Below are 27,196 nucleotides of genomic sequence, written 5' to 3'. Positions count from 1 at the left end.
TCTCAGACCTCCAAGACCCAAGAGCACAAGGCTCTTTCCCAGGGACACACCAGCATTCATAATCTTGCCTTCACTAGTGAATTCCTTTTCTTCGTAGAGTGAATAAGGAGCACCTAATCTCTGTGGGGGGAATGAGTGAGGAAGAACTAGCCCTATATAATCTCACCTTTTCTCACAAACTCTATCAGATATGATGTAGAATTTGTACCCTCATGCTTCTTCAATCCTTTCTTTAGATATACATCACTCAAGCTAAAAAAGAACAAAGCAACACACAGAAAAACTTTTTGGTCAAAATCATTAGCTCTGCCAAATTTTCAAACATAACTTCATCAAGAATTACACTCTTTGTTTCCTGGCTCTGCTACAAGGGAGTACTGAATGTGAAAAACTGTGGTTGCCTAAGTCGGAGGAAGCTCACATGGTACAAAGAAGTAAATGTGTGTATGGGGGTGGGGTACACATCCTTCAAAAGGTCCCACTGATAGTAATAAGTGCATGAATAATACCTGACAGATGCCAGACCAAAGCAAAACAAAACTCCTGTGAACTAAAGAAAGAACAACAGTTTAAACTCAACTGATCCCCTAGTGTTTTCTAACTTATATAGTGTAAAACATTATAAATATTTTTAGACTTGAGCACATATTCTTTTAATAATAAATTCAATTTTCCCTAAAATTTTAGGAATACATGATGAGGTGATTATGCTCAGTTAATAATGGAGAGTTCATAGATTATTTATAACATGGTAGAATTTGAGTATGATTCCAGCTTAAACAATAAAGTATAACTTGCCTTCACACTTATGGTTTTCTTAGAGAACATTAATTTTATACATGAGCAAAACATGAGTAGGTGGGAAAAAAGTGAGTGCAAGAATCACTGTCACAGTCAGAGGACCAGAGAACGACAGTCAGAAGCGTTGTGTTCCAATTCCTGTTTTTGTGTATAGAGCTGGGTTTCTGAGAAACTTGAGAGAGTAAAGCAAGCAAATGGTTACAATTTTTGGCACATATGTTTTGCTTTTAAAGAATAAGACCTTGCAAGCAAGAAAAATGAAACATATGAGAAGAGAAGATTGAGCAATCCTTTCAAATATCCCCACCTACTTAAGCTTTACTCAGAAAATACCTTTATGCATTTTTGTTTTGCCTCTGAGAAAACCCAATTCAAAGCCTATGCAGAAGGGAAGAAAGATGCATTATGAAATGACATAAAAAGAATTGAATAAAATCCACATTAAAATTACTTGAGTCATTTTTGAGGAAGACTGAAGTTACATTGTTGAAAGTTTCCTAAACATGCAATAGTATTTCCCTGAAACTGGATTCCTGTGTAGGAATCTGGGGTAATTCAGAATTACATTATAGCTCCGTTCATCCCTGACCTACAACTTTCATATTTATCAAGCTCAAAGGCATCTCTGGTACAAAATCAAAAGTGATTTCACGAAAAGTGGTTTGGGGAGCAATACTGGCTGCCACAGTAGTGGATCTGCATGTGCAGCCACACTGCAGAGCTGGCTTCTGCCCTGGTGGGACCAGGGCTGGAATTTGCCACAGGATTCTGAGTGGTCCTGAGCAACTGAGAGAAACAGCAAACAGCTAAAACAATAATAATTATTATTATTGTAAATGGGCTAAATGAATTATGTCTTTCTTTTCTATATAATGATACTATGCTTATGTTCATATTAAATGCGCTAATCTTGTGTAGAAGTTTTTTCAATACAATTTGAAATATTTTTAAAAAGTAGGGTAACAGAGAGAAATAACAGTTTAAAACATCAGTCTCTGAAGTCTGGAGATAGGATTTGACTCCTAGATCTACCACTTAAGAGCTGTGTTCCTGCAGACAGTTTACTTCATGTTTCTAAGCATTGGTCTCCTCTCGCAACACAGGCATAATAACACCTACCTCATAGTGTCGTGATACGTATAGGAGAAAACACATGGAAATGGTTTAGTACAGGAAATGGCTCATCCTTAAGTGTTCAATAAATATTAGCCATTATCATGGAGTTTCAACCCTTTCTCTTTTGGGTGAGGGGAGTAGTAAAAGAGAATAGCAGCTGCTTATTTCTCTTAAAGAGTTGGTAAAAGATGTTTAACCTGCTTAGAAAATGTCACTTGACCATGCTTTCTACTAAAAACTTTTATAAAATGCCAAAAAAAAATAATTTTGGTGGAAAAACTGGACTTCAGAAAATTGACAGGGTGTATTTTGGCAGTAACAGAAACAATGGTACAAATTTTAATTTAAAAAAAATACTTATTGACCAGGCACAATGGCTCATGCCTGTAATCTCAGTTACTCGGGAGACTGGGGCAAGAGGATCACTTGAGCCTAGGAGTTCGAGGCTGTGGTGAGCTATTATTATGCCACTGCACTACAGCGTGGGAGACAGAGTAAAACCCTATCTCTAAATAAATAAAAGCTCATTCAGTGATAGCTGCATTCTGACAACTTGCATTATTTCTTTAAATAATCACAATCATGGGAGCCAAGTTTACTCCTGTGTTTGAGTGGAGGAATCTGATCATCAGAGAGCACTCACATTATAGTTCCTTTGAAACCCTGACATAAATTTAGAAAACAAATATAGCCTGCCAAATAGGGATGTGAACAGGGTATTATGTCTACCTCACTCGCTAGACTTTGGGGAAACAACACCTGGCCTCCAATGGCAACACCAACTCCAGTCACCAACAGAAGGTCTCTAAGCCATCTGAAGCCATCACATCCAGGAGCTTTAGAGGCATCCCATAAACCAACAGTAATAAAAGGCATATTCCTGCAAGTGCATACTTATTAAAGTTCTTTTGGTCAAACTTGGGACACTTGTATAGCTCCTTAGCTCTAACAGTCTCCTAATTAAAGGCTGTTTAGACTTTGCTCACATAACAAATCCAAATTAAAACTCTTTCATTATGAAATTTCTGTTCTTTTGCATCCTAGTAAAAAGAAATTATAATATTTTTACTTAAAAATATTTTGCATATCAGTGCCTATACAACTCAATGATACACTGCAATTTTAAATTGTTTCCCTTATGCATCCAGCCCCAGCAATCATTGTTTGACATATGCATGGGACTCCTGAGAAAAGCCTGACCTAGCAATCGGCTTTTCGGGATTTAATTCAGGCTACAAATGTACCCAATTTTTGTCACCTACAAACTAGGTGTTTATGCACATTAATGTCATTTAATTTTTAATTTTTGAATGTATTTTATTTGAATGAAATATAAGATAAATAATAATAGAAAATAGATAAATATATTGATAGTTGAATAAACAAATAAATGTCTGAAATTGGTACATCAACTGAGTCTTTCAAAGGTTTATAAACACAGCCATTCCAATTTGCTTCAGGCTAAAACTTGGCATTCAAAGTTGATGGTGGAGATGCAAATTGCTTTGCCAAAGAGCTGTTTATATTGGTTAAGCTGCTTCTTACATGTAAAGCAGTGGGAAAAAGGGGAAAGAAAAACACTTTCTCAGGCTTCTCATGATTTTTTTTAATCTATTCTGTGCGAAAATATGGCTTACATTTTATTGCTGAAATGTCGGAACCTGAAGATTCCCAGTCCACAGTTTTAAATTTAACAAGTATCTCAGTTACTTGCAGAATAATCACTTCCAGAACTTTAGTATGTGCCATTAACAGTTATGCCCCTTCTGCTCATGCGGAGAAATTCTCCCATGAGCCCTGGACCCCAAAATGCCCAAGTGAGACCATACTCTGACAATTCATTGATTTTATCACTAATAGATAAGCCAGTAACTTGTATCATTTTTCTTCCATGAGGCAAGAAGCTACAATAATCATTTATTCATAATAATTTTGACTTTACTAAAATGTTTTTGAAATGAACAATAGGAGATGACAAACTCATGTTTGCATCAGATGCTATCTACTTCCACTGGGAAGGTTTTTTTCCATATTTTAGCGAAGTCATGGAATAATATTTAAGATTCTACAGAAGGTTGTCTCCTTAGTGCTGCTTAAAGTTTGTTTTTTTCCAAACAACAAATGCATTTTCTAGCATAGTTAAAACTTAACCAGTTTGTTGAAGCAACAAGTTGGTCTAATAAAGGTTTTAATCTGAATCTTTGAACCTTCATAAAGATCATCTTCATAAAGATCATCTTCATTGATCCACTTCCTTGTCTAAGAGAGGAAGAGTATATTGGATACAAGTACATTTTCTTTTGAATCAAAATTCTACATCATGATAATTTTTCTATATTACAGATGGAGGTGTTGAGGATATGGGAATTTGGGATAAGCATCTACAGGCCCAGAAAAGGGGTCCTAAAATTGGATTATTTTAAGTTAAAATTCTTGTTGAAAGTTTGCTACATGTTTTCTTCTTCTTATGTTTTTCTTCTAAAGAAACAACAGAAAAATAATTCAATTCATTGCATGTTACTTAGGTAGCTGTATTCTTTATGTTAATTAAAATGTAGAAGCCACGTTTTATAGGGAGCTTAGAGAGCAGGGTAGAGGGGTAGAGATCAAAGCATATTTTTATCCTGTCTTGAATTTTAGATTACAAACAGACAGATCAGACCACACAGTGAAAGTCACAGTCCACTAATCAAATGATCCTAAATAAAAATTGATTTTCCCTTTCTCAGTCTCTTGTTTGCTAAGAGCCAACTAACTCCTAAGTGATCACTTTGATAAATAAACCCCAGCATGACAAGATGTATCTGTGGCAAATATGTCCAACAGCCAAAACTCGTGAAGCTCTTATTGACTGTTGAGCCAGAGAGAGTCTGTTCTAACATCAGCTTCTAAATTCCATGGCAAATTAATTAATATATTGAGATAAATGGTTGTCTAGATATTACATATTGGAGGATTTCAAGAGATGGACATTTAACAGAATGATGTGTGTTTGACTTGCAGTTGAAGACTCTCTTTAATCAAATCATTTATTGAGTTCTCACTTCAGAACTCTGTCTTATTGTTTTTCTTGTAGTACTTCTGTTAAACAGACTTATTCCTAAGTAGCATGAGGGGAAGATGATAATGCATTAGTGTTCTTAATTTGGCTTCTTTGGTTAACCTTTGAAATTCTTCGTATTCCAATCCCCAATTCATGGCTTTAAAAATGGGTTACTTATATGTTTCTTCATTTGTTTAGTTTCCTGGGATTGTGTACAGCATTTATTTTTTAAAAGAAAATTAATGTTCATAAACAATGCTACATAAGTAAGTTGGTTCCTCTGCTATAGATAAATTGAACCCTGCACTACTATCACAATTTTTATATTTGAGTTGAGTATTAACAATAGCATCAGGAAAATTCAGCCACAATCTGCAGACATCTTTACTTTCTTTTAAAGAAAAAGTAATGCCTTCACTTCAACTCTCTTGCTAAATAAAGACTAAACAAGAAAAAATCCACTATTTAAAATTAATTTGAGACCTCAATTATCTTCTTTATCTCCTTATATTCATTGATTTTTGGTATTCTTGAATAATGAGTCTGACAATAAACCAAAAATGTATGCAGTGTTGTGTGCCACAATTGTTCCCCAGGCTTGAGTTTGAAATTCTTAAGTTATTTTGACCAGGCAACTGACAGCAGTTAAATAGTTCTGTACAAATTTAACGACATGGGATGCAAAGCCATGACTGTATTGCAGCACATTCTGCTTGTCAGAACCATTTAAATCACCATCTTACACAAGTACATATTGAAACTCAACTTTAAGTGTTTTATTTTTTATGTACATTTCATTTTATCCAGAAATAAAATATCTAAATACAGACAGACTGTAATGTTGTATATGTATAGCTTTCAACAATACTTGAGCTGAATAAATGCTTTGTACATTAAGTTTGTCTTCTTAATGGAGTTCACGGCTACATTGATAAAATGGATTCCTTATATCCTTTTTGTCTTTTTTAACCAATAACAAGCAGAGAGACAAGTACAAGTTAATATTAATAAGCAGCTCAAATAACACTTGGTTAAACTATGTACAATACAAACCATTCATACAAATGAAGACTAGGATATTGAATTTGTTACAATATGTGTAGTAAAGATAAGACAGACACTTATAACTTACATGGTGTCTGCCAGGCATTTCCCTTCTTATTTAATGATCAGAACTTGTTTTAAGCAGCTTTAGCTGGTCTCCACTTCACAAAAGTCCAATGATCCGATGAGAGTTGTAATCCCAACGTCTGCCCACATGTAAATTTCAAATGTTTGCTCATCTTTACTGAGAACAGGCTCCCTCCATAGAAAACAAGAGCCATCTTGTATCACCTTGAATGTGCCTACTGTATGCTGGAAAAAAGTTACTACACTTTGCTGTGTTCATAAAATAAAAAATACTGAGCTCTAAAGACACATTTTTCCGTTTGAACAAGCATATACTCCTACAGTAGTATTTACCAGTACAGCTACTCCAAGCAGTAGGAATGCATGACTGGGGATTATTGATTAGCATGTACTCAAGACTTTAAAAGAGATTTCCATAACAGCAAGTGTTAGAAACATTCTCTGTCTAGTTAATCCTTTTGTTTGATAATAGTTTATCCTGAACCGTTATGAGTCAGACAGTGAAAGCCCTCTCAACAGGAATCATGACAGATGCAAGCTGAAATGTGCATGAGGGTGTGTTTGTGTACCTCTATATGTGAGAGCATGTCTTTAAGTGTGGCTTTAAAATCTGTGGTGATTTACAACTATACTAAGAGATGAAGCTGACTGGGCAGAAATTACATCAGATTGTTTTCCACTAGCGTATTTGCAGCCAGTTGACAAGAGCAGCAGTGTAGACACATTCCAGGCAACAGATGTGACCTTCTTCTTTGAGGTAACAGCCCTGTCATGTGACCTTTAATTCCTCAGGCTTCAGTCTCACCCTCATGTTCATCCTCATCCCGAGGGGAAGTAAGGTGTGTCGCTGTGATAGTTGTAGTCGGGGCACACTTTCTGTACTAGTTTATAATCTGTACTATAAAAGGAAATGTAAATACAGATCACCTTAAAGGGCTTGGAGCAGAGCCAGGATACATGACTTTGGGTCTGCTCCTGGTAACAGGTTTTTGAAGGGTCATAGTTGCAGAGAGTGTTCTTGGTAGCCTTGTCAACCTTTTCATATTCAATGCGACAATTAAAAGACTTGGAATCTTTGGCATCAATCACGGTTTGTTGTGCCAAGTCGAATTCCACGATTTTTGTAGGGGGCACCAAGCTGACAGATACATTCCCTTGACCAGTGGAATTATGCCTGAAATAAACACTAAATGTCCCATTGCCATGATCTACAATTTTCCCAGTTATCAACAGGTTTAGCTTCACTGTTTTGATGTTGGAATGAAAATCACCCCATCCAAACATTTTCTTAAACTTGCCCGTCTTAACAATGGGCCTTCTCTTGGCCCTGGGCCGAGGCTCTTGAAGGTCTGTGGAGTTCCTCAGCCAGTCCCAGAGGTCTTGCTCAGAATAAGGTTCTGGGGTGTCATATCTCAGATCCAAATCTGTATCATTTTCTTTGCCACGAAAAGTCTGTGACAGGAGCCGGCTGATAGACAAGTCTTTGCTGCTTTCTGTCCATATATGCTTTAGTGTGGATTTGCTGCTTCCTGATTTCAGAAGTTCTGACTTTCCCCCATTTGTTAAATTGGCACATGTGACCTGAAAACAGAACAGAAAAATGCTGTTTACATTTCTGCATCTGGAAAGAATGTCCAACACATGGATCCAACCCTTATGCCGAAACTCAGAATTAAATGATGATACTTTTTTACAAAAGCACCTTTAGCAACTGGCCAATATTTATTAAGATGTGATAAAATGCCATCTATTTTTATGAAACAATAGAAGAGGAAAGATGTAAGTGGATAAAAACCACTAAACATGACCTGAAGATCTATATAAAACCATTGACCAATGTAGGAAAATGTCATCCAGCATGAATAAAGCAAACTGAATTCCAATTTAAAGTAAACTGAAGTTCTAAGCACCAAAATCCAAACACTTTTGAATAAACTTTATAAATCATCATGTTCTTTTTCTACTTCAAAATTACCATATGCTTTAAAACTTTATGATTCTCAGAAATGTGTCAACTGACATCCTACTGACTATTTGGTTGTCCACACCACAGTCATGTTAGAAAAGTTAGACTTGCAAAGAGACTCCAGTATATTTTAACTGGTCAAAACAAAATAATATGTTTATCATCACCTATCATAAGCAAGGAACGTATTGTATAAGCAATTTTTTTAATCTTAAGGGACTTACAATGTGATCTAGGAAAAAGGACATAAGTGAAAACACCTAATATACAATGACTTATAATTGTCAATCTAGAGAAGCAAACAACATGCGGTCAATGACAGAGAGGTCACTTCAGGTAGGATTGTGAGAGTCACACTGAGAAACCTATTCAAGGACCCCAGGCTTGTCTCTTTGGAAAGAATTTTATCCCCCACTAAGCCAGGGATTCAGAGGACCCGGCCACCACAATGGCCCCATTGTCCTGAAAATAAAGCAGTGACTTCTGATCCTGACCTGGAGGACTCAAGACTCATAACACAGCCAAAGACCCCTAGGAACCAAAACAGCTAATACAGATAAACCATTTAAGATGTGTACCTCTAAGGTAAGACCGCTAAAGGGAGTCCCCAGTTGCCCATTAAAAAGCCAAGTTTCACAATAGACTTCTATTGCCAGGCCCCATGAGAACGAGTTCTGAGTCCTGTCTCAGATACGAGCCTGATTCCCACTCAGCAGCTCCATTGAATGTTCTAGTCTCCTTCCAAACTGTTTGCAAAATTAAATTAAATTCCTAGAGAGATTTTTTAAAAATTCAGGCCCACTAGGAGTTAGAGCTGCATTCTGGGGACCCCTCTCTAGACTTAGCTGTGCAGGCCTTTGGTTAGGATACAAACCTGGCCTGAAAATAGCCTTTACTCAGCCACTTGTGCGGCAAGGACATTCTCTCAATCCCTGAAGAAAGACCCAGATTCCCCAGAATTTTCTTCCAGTCTTCCACTTCCAAGCTGTGTGCCCTTGGTCAAGCTATAATATTTAACCTCCTTCTATCTCAGTTTCCTGCATCCATAAAATGAAGTTAATAATGCTATATATCTCACAGGGGTGTGAGGACTGAATGAGCTGAGACATGTACAATCTTTAGAACAGTAGCTAGCATATTGGAAGGGATCAATAAATTTAACTATTATTGTTAATCTCAAACTGATGTTTGAAGACAATCAGAGAAAAAAGAACACCAAATGGTACATATGGAGATCTGGCCTGAGAGTAGCTTTACCCTGGATTACCCAGCCAAGTACTTAGAACCTCAAAGGAATAGGTTCCTCCAGGGATACGATGCAGGGTGCCTTGGTAATCTAAACTAGAACAAAGTCTCTTAGATCTTGTAGTCTTGCTTTTTCACAAATACCTCAGGATCAATGAGCTTTCCATGGCAAGCGAGCAAATAGTCTCTTCCTTGCCCAGTTCAGACTAAGACAATGTGAGTGGGGTAGAACTATTCCCATCTGAAAAGAATACCAGCCAAAGCTGATCTCTTCCCAATAATTTGCTGGAGAAACCCTGCAAGTTTATCTCCAGGCAAATTCATTGCATCTCAGATAAGGTGAAGTTTTATTATGGTTTACATCCCATGATAGCATCCTGAAAAAGCCAAGACTGAAACTTTGGATAGGCTGACATAAAAGCTCTATCAATTACTTCAGGCTGCTAGCCTAGGTCCAATTGCTTCTTTTGTGATCTCCAAGACAATAGCAATGCCTTCATGAAAACATGCAGAGGGTCATTGTGTGCAGAAATTAATAAAAGAGAGAGAAACACTTATCAGTGGAGAATTAGACAAATATGAGGCCCAGAAAAAATGGACAGATTATAGCAGGGGCGGAGTCACATCTAAGGAAAACACAGACCAGCCTCATGTTTGCAGTCACTCATCTTAAAGTATCACCTACCCAAAATGAACAAACGCTCTGGTGTAGAATCAAATGTGATTATCAGATGGGGATAATCAGATTACTGATCTTGGGGAAAATACTGGGGCTTGAGAGAAGGTTGTCTTTGCTGACAACTTTCTTTTAATTCTGGATACTTCACTTTTGCTCACCCCTTGCTTTGGTTCTCTCTTTTTCCCCTGCACCCAACTTGTTTCCTGTTTACAGATTCTCTTCATGCCAAAATATTATTCTAGAAATGCATCACATTCAAGCAGTATGCATAATAGCAAAACGATTGCTTTAGCAAAATTAATTTTTTTAACAAGGACTGAGTAAATTCTAATAGAATGAAATTGAGAGGAAAATATTATTTTGGGAGGGTCAAGTTTTCTTATGGGAAAAGCATAAAATTTCCCATCTATCCTCTCTACCTGATAATAAAGCCAGTCCACTATGGGGAAATTTACTCTCGTATCCAAAATAGTTGCAAATAATATCGTTTTGTTATAATTATACAACTAAAAAAGCCATTAAAATTCTCCTACTAGGTCCCTGAATGAAGCACATTTCAAAATATACTATTTTTCTATGGCACAGAGTAGCTATAATACAAAATTAAAAACTAACCTTAATCAGAACGAGAGGTACAGATCTTTAGATTTGGGAGTTTTTTTGTGTGTATTTGCTTTAATGAAATCTAATTGATTGGTTAAACATGTAGGTTTGTGCTTCACTAAATATATAAACATTGTCCTTATCACAGTTCCTATTTTTATGCCTTATAAATGTAAGTATTTAAAAAGTGCATATCCTCTTCTCTGATTTTTCCTTGGAATTATATCATTTCCCATTGTTTGGGTGGCAGGAAGAGTAAATGCAGACACACATTTTGTAGTTGTTAGCAACTGGTGTCTCAGCATCAGCACTGGGGGCTGTATTGGGATGTTTTCATGATGCAGTGTTTCATGAAGCAGTAATGAAATTAGCCCAAATAAGGTGGAGAAAAGGGATTTAGAGTTCAGTTTACCAGTGGCATATGGGAGTGAAAGGAAAAACATGTGGAGTGGGAAGTATGATTTCAAGAAGGAAGAATCAATCTATCCAAAAGGATACTAAGACTCTGACAGGCAAATAAGCCTCTGATTTTCAGGTTGAATAGAAATGGTTTAGTTCTAAATTATGCTCTCCACAGCTGTAGGGATCATGAGTGTGCACTCTGGAGTCAGACTGCCAGTCCAGGCTCTGATCTTTGACAGCTGCGTGATGCAGGTGAGTTACTTAACTTGTTTAAGCTTCTGTTTTTCTCTTCTAGGGGATAGGAGACTAATACCTATCTCCCTCACATGGTTGTTGTAGGAATTAAGTGGGATATTCCGTTTAAAGCACTAAGGACAGTATCTGAAACATGCTGAGTATTCGACGTTAGTAGTACTAGCTGTTACTATCATCAGATATTTTTACCTCTGAATCTCACTAGGTAATATTTTATGTAAATTAATAACTTGTAATAGGATTTGAGAGCAGAAAGGAATCTTGAAATCTCCCTTTAACATAACCATAAACATAAAGCAAACAATTAAAAAAGAAAGTACGACAGGAGCTGAAAGAAAAGGGAAATGAGGAATAAATGGACAGAAAGTTTCAGTTAAGCGAGATGAAATAAATTCTAAAGATCTGGTGTACAACATTGTACCTATAATCAACAATACTGTACTGTACATTTTAAAACTTTGTTAAGAGGGTAGATCTCATGTTCTGTGTTCATGCTACAATAAAATAATTTTTTAAAATATATGTTTAGAAAACCACAAACATATTGAACTCTAAATAATAAAACATACATGGAAATGTTATAAAGAAAATAAAAGAAAAGAAAGAAAGCATATATTTTGAAAGTGATGCTGTGACTACCTAAAACAGATGGTAGGTTGAATAGATAGTAAAACTCAAGTTAATGAAGGATGAGCAAAAGTTCAGATATTAAACAGCTCAGCTTCTAAATGCAGTGAATTTATTTGCCTTCAGTGGTGTGATTTGAAAGACTTTGAGCAGTGCTGACAGTCCAGAAACCTCTCTGGAACATCCCAGTTTGGGTAGAGAATCAAAGCAGTTTTCAGCTGTAACCATCATCAGCATTGTCTTAAAGATTCTTATTCTCTCTTCTCTTCCCTTCACTTAGGTTAGGAGAGGTGTCTAAAAGAGCATATCAATCAATGAAAAACCAGAAAGGGTCCTTAGCAAAGTCCCCAGACCTGTTCAATATCAACAAGCCCATTTTATTTTGTTTTGTTAACACAATAACTATATAGTGAGACTCTGCTAATACTGAGCTAAATAAAGAAATACAAAGATAAATGGCACATGGTCCTGGCTCTCAAGAAGTTTATAATCTAATGGGATAATCAATAAGGCAATCACAGTGTGATGTGACCAGCACTATGTGTAACCTTCTAGGAGTCATAGTCAAAGTTGAAAGGTAGGGAAGGTATAACAGAAGAGATGATTCTTAGATCTGAGAGATAAAAGAGGCTTGGGAGTTCCACAGATAGAGTATGGGCAAGAGGAGTTCTTACAAACATAAAGAACACACTGTGCAAAAGCACAGAGCTGAGAATGGACATGTCAAATGTAAGACTGGAAAATAGTTCCTTGCTGTCTAACTGAAATTTTTTGTCCTTTGACAAACATCTCTTCACTCCCCCATTGTCAGTCTCTGATAACCACCATTTCACTCTCTGTTCTTATGAGTTCAACTTTTTTATACTCCACATGTAAGCGAGATCATGCTGAGAGTAGATTTTAAGTGTTCTCATCACAAAAGAAATAAGTATATGAGATAATGCATGTTAAATAGCCTGACTTAGCTATTCCACAACATATACATGCATCATAACATATTATAACATCATTTGTACATCGTAAGTATATACAATTTTTACTTTTCAATTAAAAATAAATAAATGAAGGGGGAAAATTCAATAGCTCCTTACTTCTGAAACTTCAGGAGCATTTCTAGGAAGGAGAAACAGAAGAACTTGCTAGAAGTAGAAAGAACTTGCAGAAGATAGGCTGGGGCCAAATTGTGAAGGTCCCAGTAAGGCATTTAAATGACTTGTATAAGTAATGGAGAATCACTACATTTTGTTTTTCTTTATTTTTAAGTGGGTCGTCCCAGTTCTAAAAGAATCATTGATTGGAAATTGAAGACTGGATTGGTAGGGAGAAATCTTCAAGGAAGAGACAGTAGTTAAATAATTAATGGCAACATTTCATTTGAGAAAGAAATGAGCCTGAATCAAGGCAGTGGTGGAGAAAAGGAGGAATGGATCTAAGAGATATTTCAGAGATGGGATTAACTTGGCTTGATGACTTATTGGCTAAAGAGAAACATGAAAATGTTGAGAATTAGTGAGTTTGCTTGCATCTGCAAGGAAAACAGAAGTAACAAGTTAGCTGAAAAATAAAATTAAATCTCGAAGGGACATTGAGCACTGATGTGCCTACAAGTCAAGTCACTCTGAGGAATGACTTCCATACAGAAGTCAGTAACATGGATCTGAAGGTCTGGAGACATGAGAGGGACAGTGATGTTGATTTTGTAGTATGAGTAGTTGGTATTGTGCAGATAGAACATGCAGATAAAGAAGGATGGTGACACTGTCTAAGAAATGTCAACACTTTGAGGACAGGCAGAATAGGAGTCAGGCTGGGCAGAGACAAAGGAAGACATCAGAAGGAAAATAATATTGTAGAAACCAAGGTGGGGGTAGGAAAGTGTGGGCAAGATTTAAATTCCAAGTAAAAGTCTAATACTATAAGCATTTGAAAAGAAGCCACCTGAATTTTGATATCTTAGAGACAGACACATCCCTGCTAGTATATCCAGATATGTCATCTTTATTTTAAACTGGAATGCAAAATTCTGTAATGTGACTATGCCATAGTTCTACTTTTTGTGTACCTTTTGTGTGATAGATCTTTAGTTATTACATTTGTTCACAGCCAAGTTATGTAGTTGTTCTTTTAGCCTCTATTCCTTTGGTTTCTCTGCTCACTATTATTTCAGGTATCCCACTCTCCTCTCTCTTGTGTTGGATTTTCATTTTTCTGGGTGTATAGATTTGTGTGATTCTCTTTAAAAAGAGTTCATATGGGATAAATTATCTGAATTGTCCATGCCTAAAAATGTTTTTATTAGCCATAGACTTACGCTAGGTATAATAGTCACTCATCCTTTCTTTCATTTTGCTTTATTTTATTTTTCTGTCTCCAAAAATTTTAGAATTTTCTCTATCAGGCATTCTGAAACCTCACAAGATGAGTTACATGTGCCCATGCTTTCTCTACTCCCTTTCTGAACTAATTTAGAGAAAGGCAGGCAGATTTTTCTAGATGTGTTAGGCTATTTTATTTTAAAGTTCTCCCAAGACGATTATAAGCTATTTGAGGGACGTTTTTTCTATATCATGCCATGTGTACCTTAGTGGAGGGAGTGCCTAGCACAGAGTAAGCATTCATAACCTATATGGTTTATATTTTTATCAACATCTGTTTCAACAGGGAAGGTTCACTGATTCACAATAAAGATTTGGGGAGGACAAGTGGCCCTCAGAGATTTCTCTCTTACAATTTTAGAACTTTCACTTCATTGACAATACCCAGGGTACCTTTATTATACATGATAAGCCAGAAGAAATGGGTTAGTGTTATAATACATCAAAAATACATCATTTCCTATAAATCAAAACCACAATGAGGTATTACCTCACACCTGTCAGGATGACTATTATCAAAAAGTCAAATAATAAACGTTGGTGAGAATGTGGAGAAAAGGGAACACTTGTGTACTGTTGGTGGGATTGTAAATTGATATAGCCATGATAGAAAAAAGTATGGAGATTCTTCACAAAACTACAAATAGAACTACCATTTTATCCAATAATCCCACTTCTGGGTGTATATTCAAAGGAAATGAAAGCAGTGTCTCAAAGAGGTATCTGCATTCCCATGTTCATTGTGGCATTATTCACAATTGCCAAGATATGAAATCAACCTAAGTGTTCATCAAGGGATAAATGGATAAAAAAGATGTGAGATATATACACACACACACATATATACATATACACACATACACATATATACACACACACAACACATATAATGGACATATATACACATACACTTTAACATATAGACACATTAATATTGATGAAAAATTAAGAATTATTAGTCTACATGGCTGAACTTAGCCATTTCTTAAACATAATTACATATTACCCAGATTTGCATTGTAAAAGTTGCTTTTCGTTAATAAATTGTATGTCATTCCACTAACAGAGTGAAAATATTCCAGTAAAAAAAAAACAGTTAATATTTTATATTACTTCCTTTTATTTATTTATTTTTTTATATTTTTTTTTTATTTCAGCTCTTCATGGGGGTACAAAACCTCAGGCTACATACATTGTCCGTGTCCCGCCAATCCCCCTGAGTCAGAGCCCCAGGCGCGTCCACTCCCCAGACAGTGCGCCTGACATACACCATGTAGTCATACCTCCATCCCCTCTCCCCTAACCTCCCCGAGTTAGCACCTTCAAGCATGACCATTCCCCAGACGGTGCGTTAAATTTTATAAGAAGTATCTTATGTGAGGGTCCCCTATATGGTTATAATAATGAACAAAGACATCGAAAATAACATATTAAAAGACTGTGTCTTTGCTAAAACACAGCCACTTCTACATCATCATTTATTACCCATAAAAATTTGAATTTGTCAGTAAATCCAGACAACTTTTAGGGAAAGAGAAATGTTGTATACATAGGAATATCTTCTTTCTATCTGAATTGGAGGTCAATATGAGTGACCGTCCATAACAAGGCTATTATGTGAATGTGAATGGACAAGTTTATAGCTTATTAAAGTCACACAAGGTTAAGCTCTGTATGGAATGGGCTGAAAGAGGAAAAACTGATTCGCCTTCCAGCCCTATTTTCAACAACCTATATATATGTACACATATTCTCCTATACAACTGTGGTATATGAAAACATACTTAATAGCAACAATAGCACAGTCTATCCAATAGGAGCCGAAATCCTGAGGAAACAATGACATTGATATTTTTGATACAATACGCCTAACTCAACATCCTCTGGTTACCCAGAAGTTGATCTGTAAATCTTTTAATAGACACAGGAAGAAATCATGTCAATGAAGTGGTGGAGGTAAATTGTGGGGAACATCAGCCCTATGCCATTTAGATCTTGGATCAGCTCAAAAATTCTTCTAGGATCTCTTTTTTATCAGGTTATGGTGCATGGATACCGCTCAGAGCTTACCAGGTACAGAGTGGACAACAAGACAGTCAACCCAGAAATATGAAAGGGGGCAATGATCCTGGAAATACAGTCCCGCCACGTTGCTGTAAATGTCCTGTGGACTGGGACTCTTCAACTATCTGAGTGGAGCAACTCCAATGTTCTGTTGGGGCATTGTCTAAGAAAAGATAATGTCTAGTAGGCAGAATGGACCTCTTATCATTTCGCCAAAGGCTGATGATGTTGTAATTTGAGTTATATAAAAAAATTGTTGACAATAAGTGAATAAATATTTGGGATCATGCCTTGGCCGGATGAAAAAGTGGTAACAGCACATCCAACCTAGAACACCAGGCTCCCTCAATCATAGCTCAGGGAAGACACAACTCATGCACTGAGGGAACTTTAAGCAACACTATTTCCACAAGAAAGCAATTCCCTTGAAAACTCTTAAAGTAGCATATTCTTGTGTAAAGCCCTTCCCATAAGAAGATTAGCATCCATTCCTTGACTTTCTGTTTCTGTTTTGCAAGATTTCTACCACTGGGTAGCTACACTCTGCCCTCTGCAGACCTCTTACCCAGTCAGTGCCAGACCTGGAATCAGATGCAAATGCTGTCCACAAGTCTAGGCTAGATTTTACCTTGGTCTTGTACCTCTTCTCTTTCCTTTCCCCAGTTTCTTAAAGCAAGGTATGTGTAATCTCATATTTAAGAGCCAGGCTCTGAGGAAAAAGATGTTTCAGAAAAGAGATCTCATAAACAAACAAAAAGATGGTCTGGCCTCTGGATTTAAGTTCTTTGGATTTAGGGAAAGTTAACAGATTTAAAACCTGGTGGTGTGCCTGGACTCTAAAAAATAAAAATAAGACTTGGTTCATTTTCTTACCAAGGGAATTAAGAAAACTGTTCCACCAAATCAAAGAAGGATATTTACCCAAAGATTAAGTTATATGAGGAGGCAAGTCATGGAGAGAATGGGGCAGACAGAGTCCAAAAATAAGTGCGGATGCTGTAAGGGAAGTCACGATAGAGAGGCTGGATAAAAATATGTGTATACTCAGAGCTCAGAAATTCCCCCTGACCTTCCTTTAATGTACCTTAAAGTGACTTACTCAATATTAGTAGTTTGTCCTACCTTGAAAACTATGGATAGAAAGTGTCATAGGAGAACTGAGAGAAGGACAGGTTATTATAGGAGACTTTCCTCTCTTAGTATGTCCTTACACTCAGACTTCCAAGTTCTGAGAGGTTAATTACCCTTTTCAAAAGAGCTGGGTAACATTCCAGCTGCCACTAGGGGGCACAGCTAGGACATATGACAGCTGTCTCTATTCATGATGCTGAAAGTCAGAACTGTGTCACTAAGGGCCCAGGTCTCTTCAAAGAAAGAAGATGGAACAGGAATCTTTGTTGTAACTTCTGGCTGATACAGCGCTGGGAGCCACCCCTTCTGTGCACTGTAGATACCAGTAAAGAGATGCCATTGCTCAAGGAACTACTACTAGAAGCCATCACCAACTAACGTAGTTGTTGTGACCCCGGGATTCCTGATAGAGGGTATGTTCAAAGATAGAATATTTTTATTTAGTTATTTATTTATTTAGTAGTCTAGGTAAATGCAACATGTATTTTTCTGTCTCTAGCCTCATCTTGGCGACTCTTCCCTTTGGCCTTAGGATTCTGATCATATCAGACTTGTTCATGTTATGCGTATAAAATATATATGTAAAGGATTCTTTTCCTGGCCTGTCATCTCCATGGGAGAGCCATCTAATGCCTCGCTCACTTTTTTTTTTTTTTACTATACTTCGTATAATGCCAGCTGCAAAGTAGGTGCTCTACAAATATCAGTTGAATAAATAAATGCATATTTAAATGTAATGCCTACTCACACATAATGATATCCTTTTGCAGATGAGCTTCCCCCACAAACAGATCAACAGCTCACTTTATGTCGTAGATAAATGTGTTTTTATTGTAATCCTTCATGGAAGCTTTGTGTAATTCTGCAAGTATGCACAGTGACACAAGAGAAAAGGTATGTTTCTAGGAAAATATGACTGATTTGCTATAGGCCATTATAACTGGGAATGTTATATCAAAAATCTGCAAATAAATTTAAGTTCACCTAAGTTGAAGGAAAATAAGAGAAGAAATACCTAGATGAACATAAAATAGATTTGAAAAACATTAGGGAAGCTTAATAAAACAATGAGTGTGGTCTCCTGAGTGGCAAGAAAGTTAGCATCATTCCCTAAATTTTCTTTCTTTGAGTATCCAGAAATTTGATCCTAAGACAGTAACAAAAAAAAAAAAAAGAAAAGAATACTGATGGGATTCTAAAAGCAGGGATTCCTTCAACAAGAGCCTGCCAAACTTTCTTGATGCATTTTCTTTCAAGTGGACATTGTACTTGCAAATAATAATTTCTTTGAAACAGGCAGTTAGGCAAGTGTCATGCTATTTCTTTGCATAAATGCCCATTTGCTTGGGAAATGCAGTGGGGTTTTAAAAATATGAAGCATACCCAATTGTGTGGGTATGTTTGCAAAGGCTTAAAATGGAGCTGTGAAAGTGTCCATTAACAGCACAAATTAAAATGATATTTAAAATGTAAGTCTTGAAGGCATTTCTGGTTTTACAGTTGATAAAGTATAAATAAACACAGTTTGACTGTGACATTTTTGCTCTGTGGCTGTGTCATTAAAAACTATGACTGTTGAGACTTACAATTACAAAACATCTGAAGCTGGAAGGGGCCTTTGAACATATTTTACGTCTTGGAAAGCTGAGTCTCATGGAGCAGAAGTAACTCAGGAAAGGCCACCAAGATGGTTAAGAGCAGAGTCAAAATTGTAGTGAAGGTTTATTTGCATCCAGCCCACGTTTCTTGTGTTCCAAAATTTCCCTTTATTGAGAGCCAGTAATTCATGTTTCCTTCATAGTTGACCAAAGCTCTGAAAATCAGTGTGTCACTTCAAAATAAAGAACTGGCTCCATTTTGCTAAATAGTTTTAATTTTGTGAAAAAGAAATTTGGCATTATCTGCTAATCCTAAAACAAAGAAGCACTACTTAGTACATTGCAATTACAGCTTGAGTCCCCTGGATTGACTGTGGACACAAACTTGGGCTCAGACCTCCCCACACTTCAGCCTGAACTGTGACTGCTATGAAGAAGGAGAATCAAAATGAGGGAACCATTGTCCCAAGGTTTCAGTCAAACAAATGTAACAGAGAGAATTATTCTTCAGACTCCAAAAGGGAAAGTGTTTTATATTTGATTTCCAGAATCTCATTAGTCTTTATTTTCAACAGATTTATTTTTAACAAGGGAAAGCTAAAGCAAGGTTTGTCAGATTCTGTCTTCTACCCCAGCTAAAAATAAATGAATAAATCTATTATCAAGTATTTGTTAAGTAACTATGATTTTTAAAATTTTCTGTACCCCCATAATATTTTGAAATTAAAAAAAAATATTTAAAGCCTCAGCAAAGTTATTTTACTTGCTTCAAATCCTTGTGTAAGTCAACTCACTCCAGATAACCTACATGAGTACTTTTTACTCTCTAATGGATAAAGGTTCTAGAATTTTGGAGACTCTCTCCTGCGATAAGCCTTGAAAGTCAGTGATCCTTAACATGGATTGCTAAAGTAAACCCAGGGTAACATGATCTGTAATATATTTTGCGGATCATGTTGGAATTGGCAGTGAGGGTGGTGGAATTATTCCAAATGTACCATTCATTTCCTATTAGTCAAAATGTTTATTTCATAGTTTCACATAATGTTAAATAAAGGTATGAGATTTGTGTCTTTTTTTCAACGTGGAAGTTGGTTTTAAACAGCCAAGAAATACCTTTATAAGTGAAATCATGTCTCTCTAAGTAATCTTCGTTCTTTAAATACACTGCAAGAATGATCCATTTCAATTCAAATCTTCACAGAAAATAGTATTTATGTTTACATTTTTATTTTTTATGTTGATGTAATTTTTAATTTACAGAAAGCTATAAGAAACTTCCATATACACTTTACCCAAATTCACCAATTAATTTCATTTGATCATGTTACTTTATTGCTCTTTTACTCTCACATTTATGCATATATGCATGCATTTTGAGCCATTTTGGGGGTAAGTTGGATACATCATTCCCATTTACTCTTAAATATGCCCTGAAGTAGTTCCTAAGAAAAGTTATATTCTCTTATATGACCATAATATAACTATAAAAATCAGGAAATCTAACCTTGATACATTACTCTAATTTAATCTATAGTCATTATTCAAGTGCCATCTGTTACCTCAATAGCATCCTTTACGCTTACTAATTTTTCTAGTCTGGGATCCAATCCTGGATTGTGTGTTGCATTTAGTTGCCGTGACTTTTCAGCAGCGTTCTTATTTCTTATTTTTTTACATTTTTAAAGAACATAGGCTATTAATTTGTAAAATGTTCCTCAATTTGGGTTGCACTGACTTGTACTGCAAATAATTTTATAATAAAGTTCTAGAATTTTAGCTTGACGAAGATGATAGTGGGGAAAATGTATTCCTGGATTTGAGTGTGTAGGAAGCAATACTTTTAGTAGTTACAGAGAGAATAATATTATAGTATGATACATCATAGCCTTGTAAGTCATTTAGACTATTTAGTATAATTTTACAGGTAATTAATTTGCATTATATACAATTGTTTTAGTATCATTGGTAATAAACTCATTAAATCTTGTCATCTTCGTGGTCTTTCTCATTTCACGTTTTGTTTAAATGAGGCTAATGTTTTTGAAAATCTATTTGTTGGATTCACTAAACTTATCTATCAGCCTAAGGCTGACATTCTTTGTTTCAATCAGAAGGATTTTTAAACTAATATTTGCATAGCATTATCATTTCCATCATTTATTAACACATTATATGAGTGGGTTGATCGCCAACACCCTTCTTGGGGTGTACATACCAGTAACCTAAGGAGAGAGTAGAGGAATGCAAGGCCCACTGCCTGACAGGCTTGCTTAGAATCACACATTCAGGAAGCAACAGTCAGGTTCTGACCCAAAATCACAGGACTGTTCTGTTGTTACCAAATGAAAGATGGTTGTCCTACATATTGCTATTTAAGAGTATACATCATGGTGATTCAGTTCATGAATGGGCATGAACCAAGAATGGACACTTGACCAAGTAGAGGTATTCTCAGGCTTCAATCATACAAGTTCAAACTCAAATGTCATTTCCCGAAAAGAGCTAACAAGCAGATCATACTGTTCATAATATGCCAGGTGCTCAGCTATACAGACACTCAACTATATATCCAGCAAGAACTTCATAGCCAAAGGACAATTAATTTTGAATCCATAATCCCTTGAATCCAATTTTTTTCACTCTAAATTACAGATATTAATACCATTGTCCTAGCATTATGCTGAGAATTAAAGATAATGTATATGAAGTATTCTTCTCAATAAATGGTGGATGTTAATAATAGTATATTGATTTTAATTTATTTTATTTTTTACTTATCAATACAGATATATTGATCCATGTAGTCAATGTCAGTGCCCATCAACTGATGAGTGGCTAAAGAAAATGTGGTATGTACACACCGTGGATACTCCTCAGCCATAAAAAACAATGAAATAATGTCTTTTGCAGGAACTTGGATGAGACTGGAGACCTTTATCCTAAATGAAGTACCTCAGGAATGGAAGAACAAATACTGCATGTTCTCACTTATAAGTGGGAGCTAAATGATGGGTATATGCAGTCAAAGTAGGATAATGCACACTGGAAACTAAGAAAGGGGAAGGTTGCTCGGGTGAGGGATCAAAATGCACCTTCCTCATGTTATGTTTAAAAAAATAAATAAATTTAAGAAAACCATTTTAAAATTATGCACAGTTGCAGCCTGGAAAACTTAAGATGGCACCTTATAGTATCAATTTTAGGAGCTTTATTTGGTGCATTTAACGCAACTGGTAATTGCAAAATCCACTTCACTTGTATAAGTGAAAAATATAGACTGTTATCTTGTTAGCTATATGAAATTCTGCACCTGATATTTAGTATATACTCTACCTTCATTAATTACTTCTGGCAAGATGTTCTGCCTTAGCACTCAGTTGCATTCTTTTGTTCATTGTGCTTTAATTTTGAGGACCATATGAGGGTAGATTATATTACCTTTTAAAATTACAAAAATTTGTATAGGCAAATCACTTTCTTAAAGTTGATGGCCAAATGTTAAAATGTTATTTTTCATATTATTTATAATCTTGTCACAATCCACTTAACAAAGTTTGGTTAGATTTCAGTGAAAATTATCTTCCAGAGTAGTAGTTTTTTTTTTCCCCCTGGGATGGTGGGAACTTTACTACAATTAGTATGTATGGTACAGAATTTCATGCAAATGAGGTTTGCCAGCACTGTGACAATTTAAACGTATTTAAACAAAAACAACAACAAAAAAGGAATGTACAAACTTGCTGCTGCTTAGACCACTGTAGTTTCTAGGACCCAGTTTCTTTTACTGATTTAAAAATAAAACAAAAATAAATAAATAAATAAATAAATTGCACCTGAAAAAAAATTATCTATTGGGTACAGTGTATACTATTCGGGTGACGGGTACGTATAGTTAACTTTGTATAAAAGAATTTCATTTCCATAATTTAATTTGTGTAGGAAAAAATTGCACATTATAGGTAGCATGGCATCACAGTAAGAGTGTAGACTGGAACTAAGCTACAGTTTCACATCCGGCTTTTAAGGTAGATGCCCTTGTTTATGGGAACTGCCTAAATGGTGACTTTCCAGCTCATTCTGGTAAGCAGAGAGCTATTATCTTTTTGAAGTGGTTATCCTCTAAACTTAATATAATTTTCATTAATAATCCTACTTTTGGAATGTAAAATTATAACTTTGCACATATATTTTTGGTTGTTTTTTTTTTTTTTAATGACACAGGAAGGAAAAAATACCACCCAACGTCCCCATCAGGGTTGTGCCACTCAAGCCATAACATTTTTGATCTATGCTTTACAGAGCATCCCATTAGAGTTCCAGAGAAACCCTTACTTTCTATTATGTCAGTGACACCTTTGCTGGCCTGGAGCCATCGTCAGCTCCTGGAGCGCTGAACCGTGGAGCAATATCTCTGTAACTAGGCCAAATAGGCCATGACCTGACAGGCTGCAAAGCAGTCATTATCTCCTATTAAGTCTGAAATCTGTGCTTTGCATATTTTAAAACAACTATCCAGTTGCACTATAGAGGTGTATCTGCCAAATGAATAATTAGATTTTTAGGAGACTATAAAGGGGACCAAAATACTTCCTACTGTGCCAAAAACAAAGTCAATTCAGATTTTATTTTCTCTCCTCCCATGTTTTTATCCTCACTCTCTGGCAGTCAGACCAAAAATATTTCAATAACAGGTAAGTACACTTCTATTGCACAATTTACTGTATAAAACCAAGTCTGAGTTGATGTTGTGTGGGTGCCAAAGCATTCTGTGCTGTGTACTGTAGGCTGCTTCTTCACACAGTTGTGTAGAAATCTGTAGATGGTGGGCACCTAATATTTGCTATGTTTGGTGGATGTGATTACAAAGAGAGTTCCATAAAATGTAAAATGACTGAATGAGCCACTTATATGTCAAATCTCAAAAGAGATTTGCTTTTGTGGTTTAAAATTTAATTTTTTTTCCCCCACTCCCTGGAGATGTATAAGTAACTCATTTCTTACAGCTTTAATGGTAGAGATGCAAGTGACTTTAGAAAGATTTGGAATAGGATTGAAATATAACTATATAAAATATCCTATTAACTCTTGCCCCCTGTTTTACATTTTGAGAAAGATTTTTAACTAAACTCTTAATGCTCGGTACCTATGATGTCATTAAGTATTTTTCACTTCGGTGAATTGTAACTCTGGAAAATTTGCAACTACTCTTTTCAGCAGGGGATTAAACTTTCAGGGAATAAATTAAATTGGGTTAAAATGTCGAACAGAGTTTTCAGATGAGTGCTTTATGCAAGTAGCACAGAGACATGTTAACTTTGAAATGAAACTCTAGCTAGGTAAATAACGTTTGTCAAGAACCAATTGCTCAGGTGCTACACTGCACTAAGCCTACTTTATTAATATTGGTTTGTGATCTTCAGTACAGGTGCAGAAAGGAATTTTAAATGCAATTAAAGCTGAGCTGGAAGGCCACACAACTATGTTTTAATCAAAAGCTGAGTTCAAGCCTGCTTTACATATAATATATTCAAAGAAATATCTCTTTTTCACATTAAATATGACTGCATAAATACTCTATTTTGAGAGAGAGCAAATGCTTTTCAAGAAGAAATGCAAAGAAAGAACACTTCCACATCATAAGGAATGTTATAAACACCTAAAGAAATATTGTACTAGAAATACATGAATGTATTATTGAATATTAATAGTTATGATTCTTTAAACCCTGAGCCATCAAGCCAACACATGTGAATAGATGGGTCTGTGTATATGTGTATGTGTGTGCATGTACACAAACATATCTACATGTTTTGTGTGTGTACATGTACATACACAGACATGTATATGTATACACATGATCCAATTTTTTAAATTTTATGACTTAATATTTATTAGGAAAATCTAGAATCCATTGCTGTCAAAGCCATTTTAAACTGGACATGAATATTGTAGAAAGGAAAAAATTCATTATTAAATCATATTCACAGGTGGTAGCAAAGTAAGTTTATTACATTTGTACTAGGAGGGAGCTAGCATCCTCTAGACAGGAACATAAGCACAGCTGCTATTCCAGCAAACTTCTTTCCAGTGTCTTGTGGCCCAGAAAGTGAAGACACCTTCTGGACTTTCAGGTGAAAAATTCAAAATTAGGAGACTTAGATGACAGTCTCTAACTAGAGATTCCAAGTTCTGATTAATTCAAGAACTTTGAGCTTTGAAATCTTAGCTACATCTAAGGGATTACAGCGAAAAATCTACACACTATCTCTTTTAGCTGAATCCTAGGAACATTTTGCAGAGTTTCACTCACTGAAAAACAGTCAATTTGTTGGAGTTTTTTCATCAATCTCTTTTTCACATTAAATATGAAGATTTATCGATTATGTTTCTGCAATAGAGAAACATAAATGATAAATCCTCCTTTTTATGAGCCCATAGGCATATATGGCAACCAACTAACCATTCCTATTATTTCCCTAAAGTCAAGAAAAAAGAAGGTAGGAAATTGGTAGAACTTAGAGATACACTTAATTCAAGGGAAAGGATGCATCATCCCTGAAGTCACACGTCAATGTTCCCTGGCAAACCTAGGAAGTGAAGCAAAGTAGAGGAAGAAATAGGAATAGAACAACTTGAATAAGAGAAGAAATGGATACATTTCCAATCACATTCAACTAATAACTTTTGCATGTTATTTCTTGGGGTGCAATTCAAAATGCCTAGCAACTGTGCAACATGATGGTGGGCACTGGGGCAGTGTCCTGGAGACTTTCTGTTGTGCAAGTCAACCCTTTAGATGCTGGACCTTATGGTGCTAAATAAATGATCCTCAGGGAAGGGCCAGAGGCCAGAGTGCCCGGAGCAGCAGCAGGGGCAGGAGTGGGGTGAGAGGACACTCCAATGACTCCAGGCAGTGGCTGTTTACCAACTAGTGCACAAATATTTAAATCTTTTAACACTGGTGCTTATTAGCTGAATATCCACTGTTTTTGTTTTTATCACTTATTCTCAACCGTTCATTAGCCTAGAAACAGATATATCTCAGTAATAACCATTTAACTACAAAAGCCAAAGCATTCAAAATGACTGAAAGGTAATGGAAAATATGAAAGTACACTCTTCACAGGTTTTAAATACACAGGTAGAATTCTTTTTTGCATTATTGCTGTCTGATACAATAAATTGGATCAAAATCTATTGTACTTAATTATAAATTTTATAAGCAAATATCTTTTTCAAACTGGCTTTGGATGAGATTATGAAACATAGTTGGTGCATTTTTCCCCTCGATCCACTCATCTTAATCCCAGGGTCCACGTTTGGGGAAAGTTATATCAGTTAAACTCTCTTCCAAAGCACTTTGACACAAAGAATTGTGGAGTAAAGGTAAAGTCAGAGCACCTTAAAAGGGAGCGGGAGGGCTTCCTAAAGTTTTGGGGTGTGTGATACGAACAAGTGTGTCACATGGAATTTTCAGGTATGAGCACACAGCTCACATTGCTTTACTGCTGTGAGGGGTTTTAAATAATTTTGAATAAGCTGAGTTTTGTAGTGTGGAGGGTTTTTTAACACCTAAAGATGTGAGCTTGTTTGCCTTGTCTTCTTTCCCTACCTTGTCTTTATCATGGGAAACCCACATCAGTGCTCGGCACCCACCAGCCACCATCGTCTCAATGTGAGTATGTATCAGTCACATTTTATGTGCTCAGCACTACGCTTCCTAATCAGTGTTTCAAATACTAATAATGCTCTTTGCTTGTGGATACATCTCCCTTCGTCTTTAGTCTCAATTGACTAGTCCCATTTCCTGCCTCACACGTGTAGCCTTTTGCGTTGTGATTATGTCTACCATTTCCCTCACCTGGGATGTTCTCTGAAAGAGACTTACCTAATCTGTGTTTCTTCTTCACAACACTAGTAGCTCCTAAATCATGACTCTATTTAACCTTCCCAAATCATTTAATTTGAAATTAGGAAACAATAACGTTGGCATTTTTGCCTTTTCGTAACTGATTATAGTACCCTGAAAGGAGACCTGGATTAAAAATTAGAGAGCCATGAGTTCCAATTCTGGCTCCGCCATTCACTAGAGGTGTGACCATGAGCAAGTTGGCTAACCTCTCGGACTTCAGATTCCTCACCTGCGAAATTAGGGAT

General features: G+C 36.1%; 1 protein-coding gene across 1 annotated transcript in view; it reads right to left on the bottom strand.

The window, feature by feature from the left end:
• Positions 1-5,718: 5,718 nt before the first annotated feature.
• The window catches only part of NXPH1 (neurexophilin 1), a 292,021-nt gene continuing 270,543 nt past the window's right edge, over positions 5,719-27,196 (bottom strand). Inside the window, exon 3 of the mRNA XM_045564885.1 lies at positions 5,719-7,672. Coding sequence (XP_045420841.1) covers positions 6,911-7,672 — 762 coding nt within the window. The 3' untranslated portion in view covers positions 5,719-6,910. The remainder of the gene's footprint in view (positions 7,673-27,196) is intronic.

Source organism: Lemur catta, chromosome 11 (assembly GCF_020740605.2).
Source record: "Lemur catta isolate mLemCat1 chromosome 11, mLemCat1.pri, whole genome shotgun sequence".
Taxonomy (NCBI): Eukaryota; Metazoa; Chordata; class Mammalia; order Primates; family Lemuridae; genus Lemur; species Lemur catta.
Note: the sequence above shows the minus strand (reverse complement) of the source record. Positions and strands in the feature narration are given on the sequence as shown.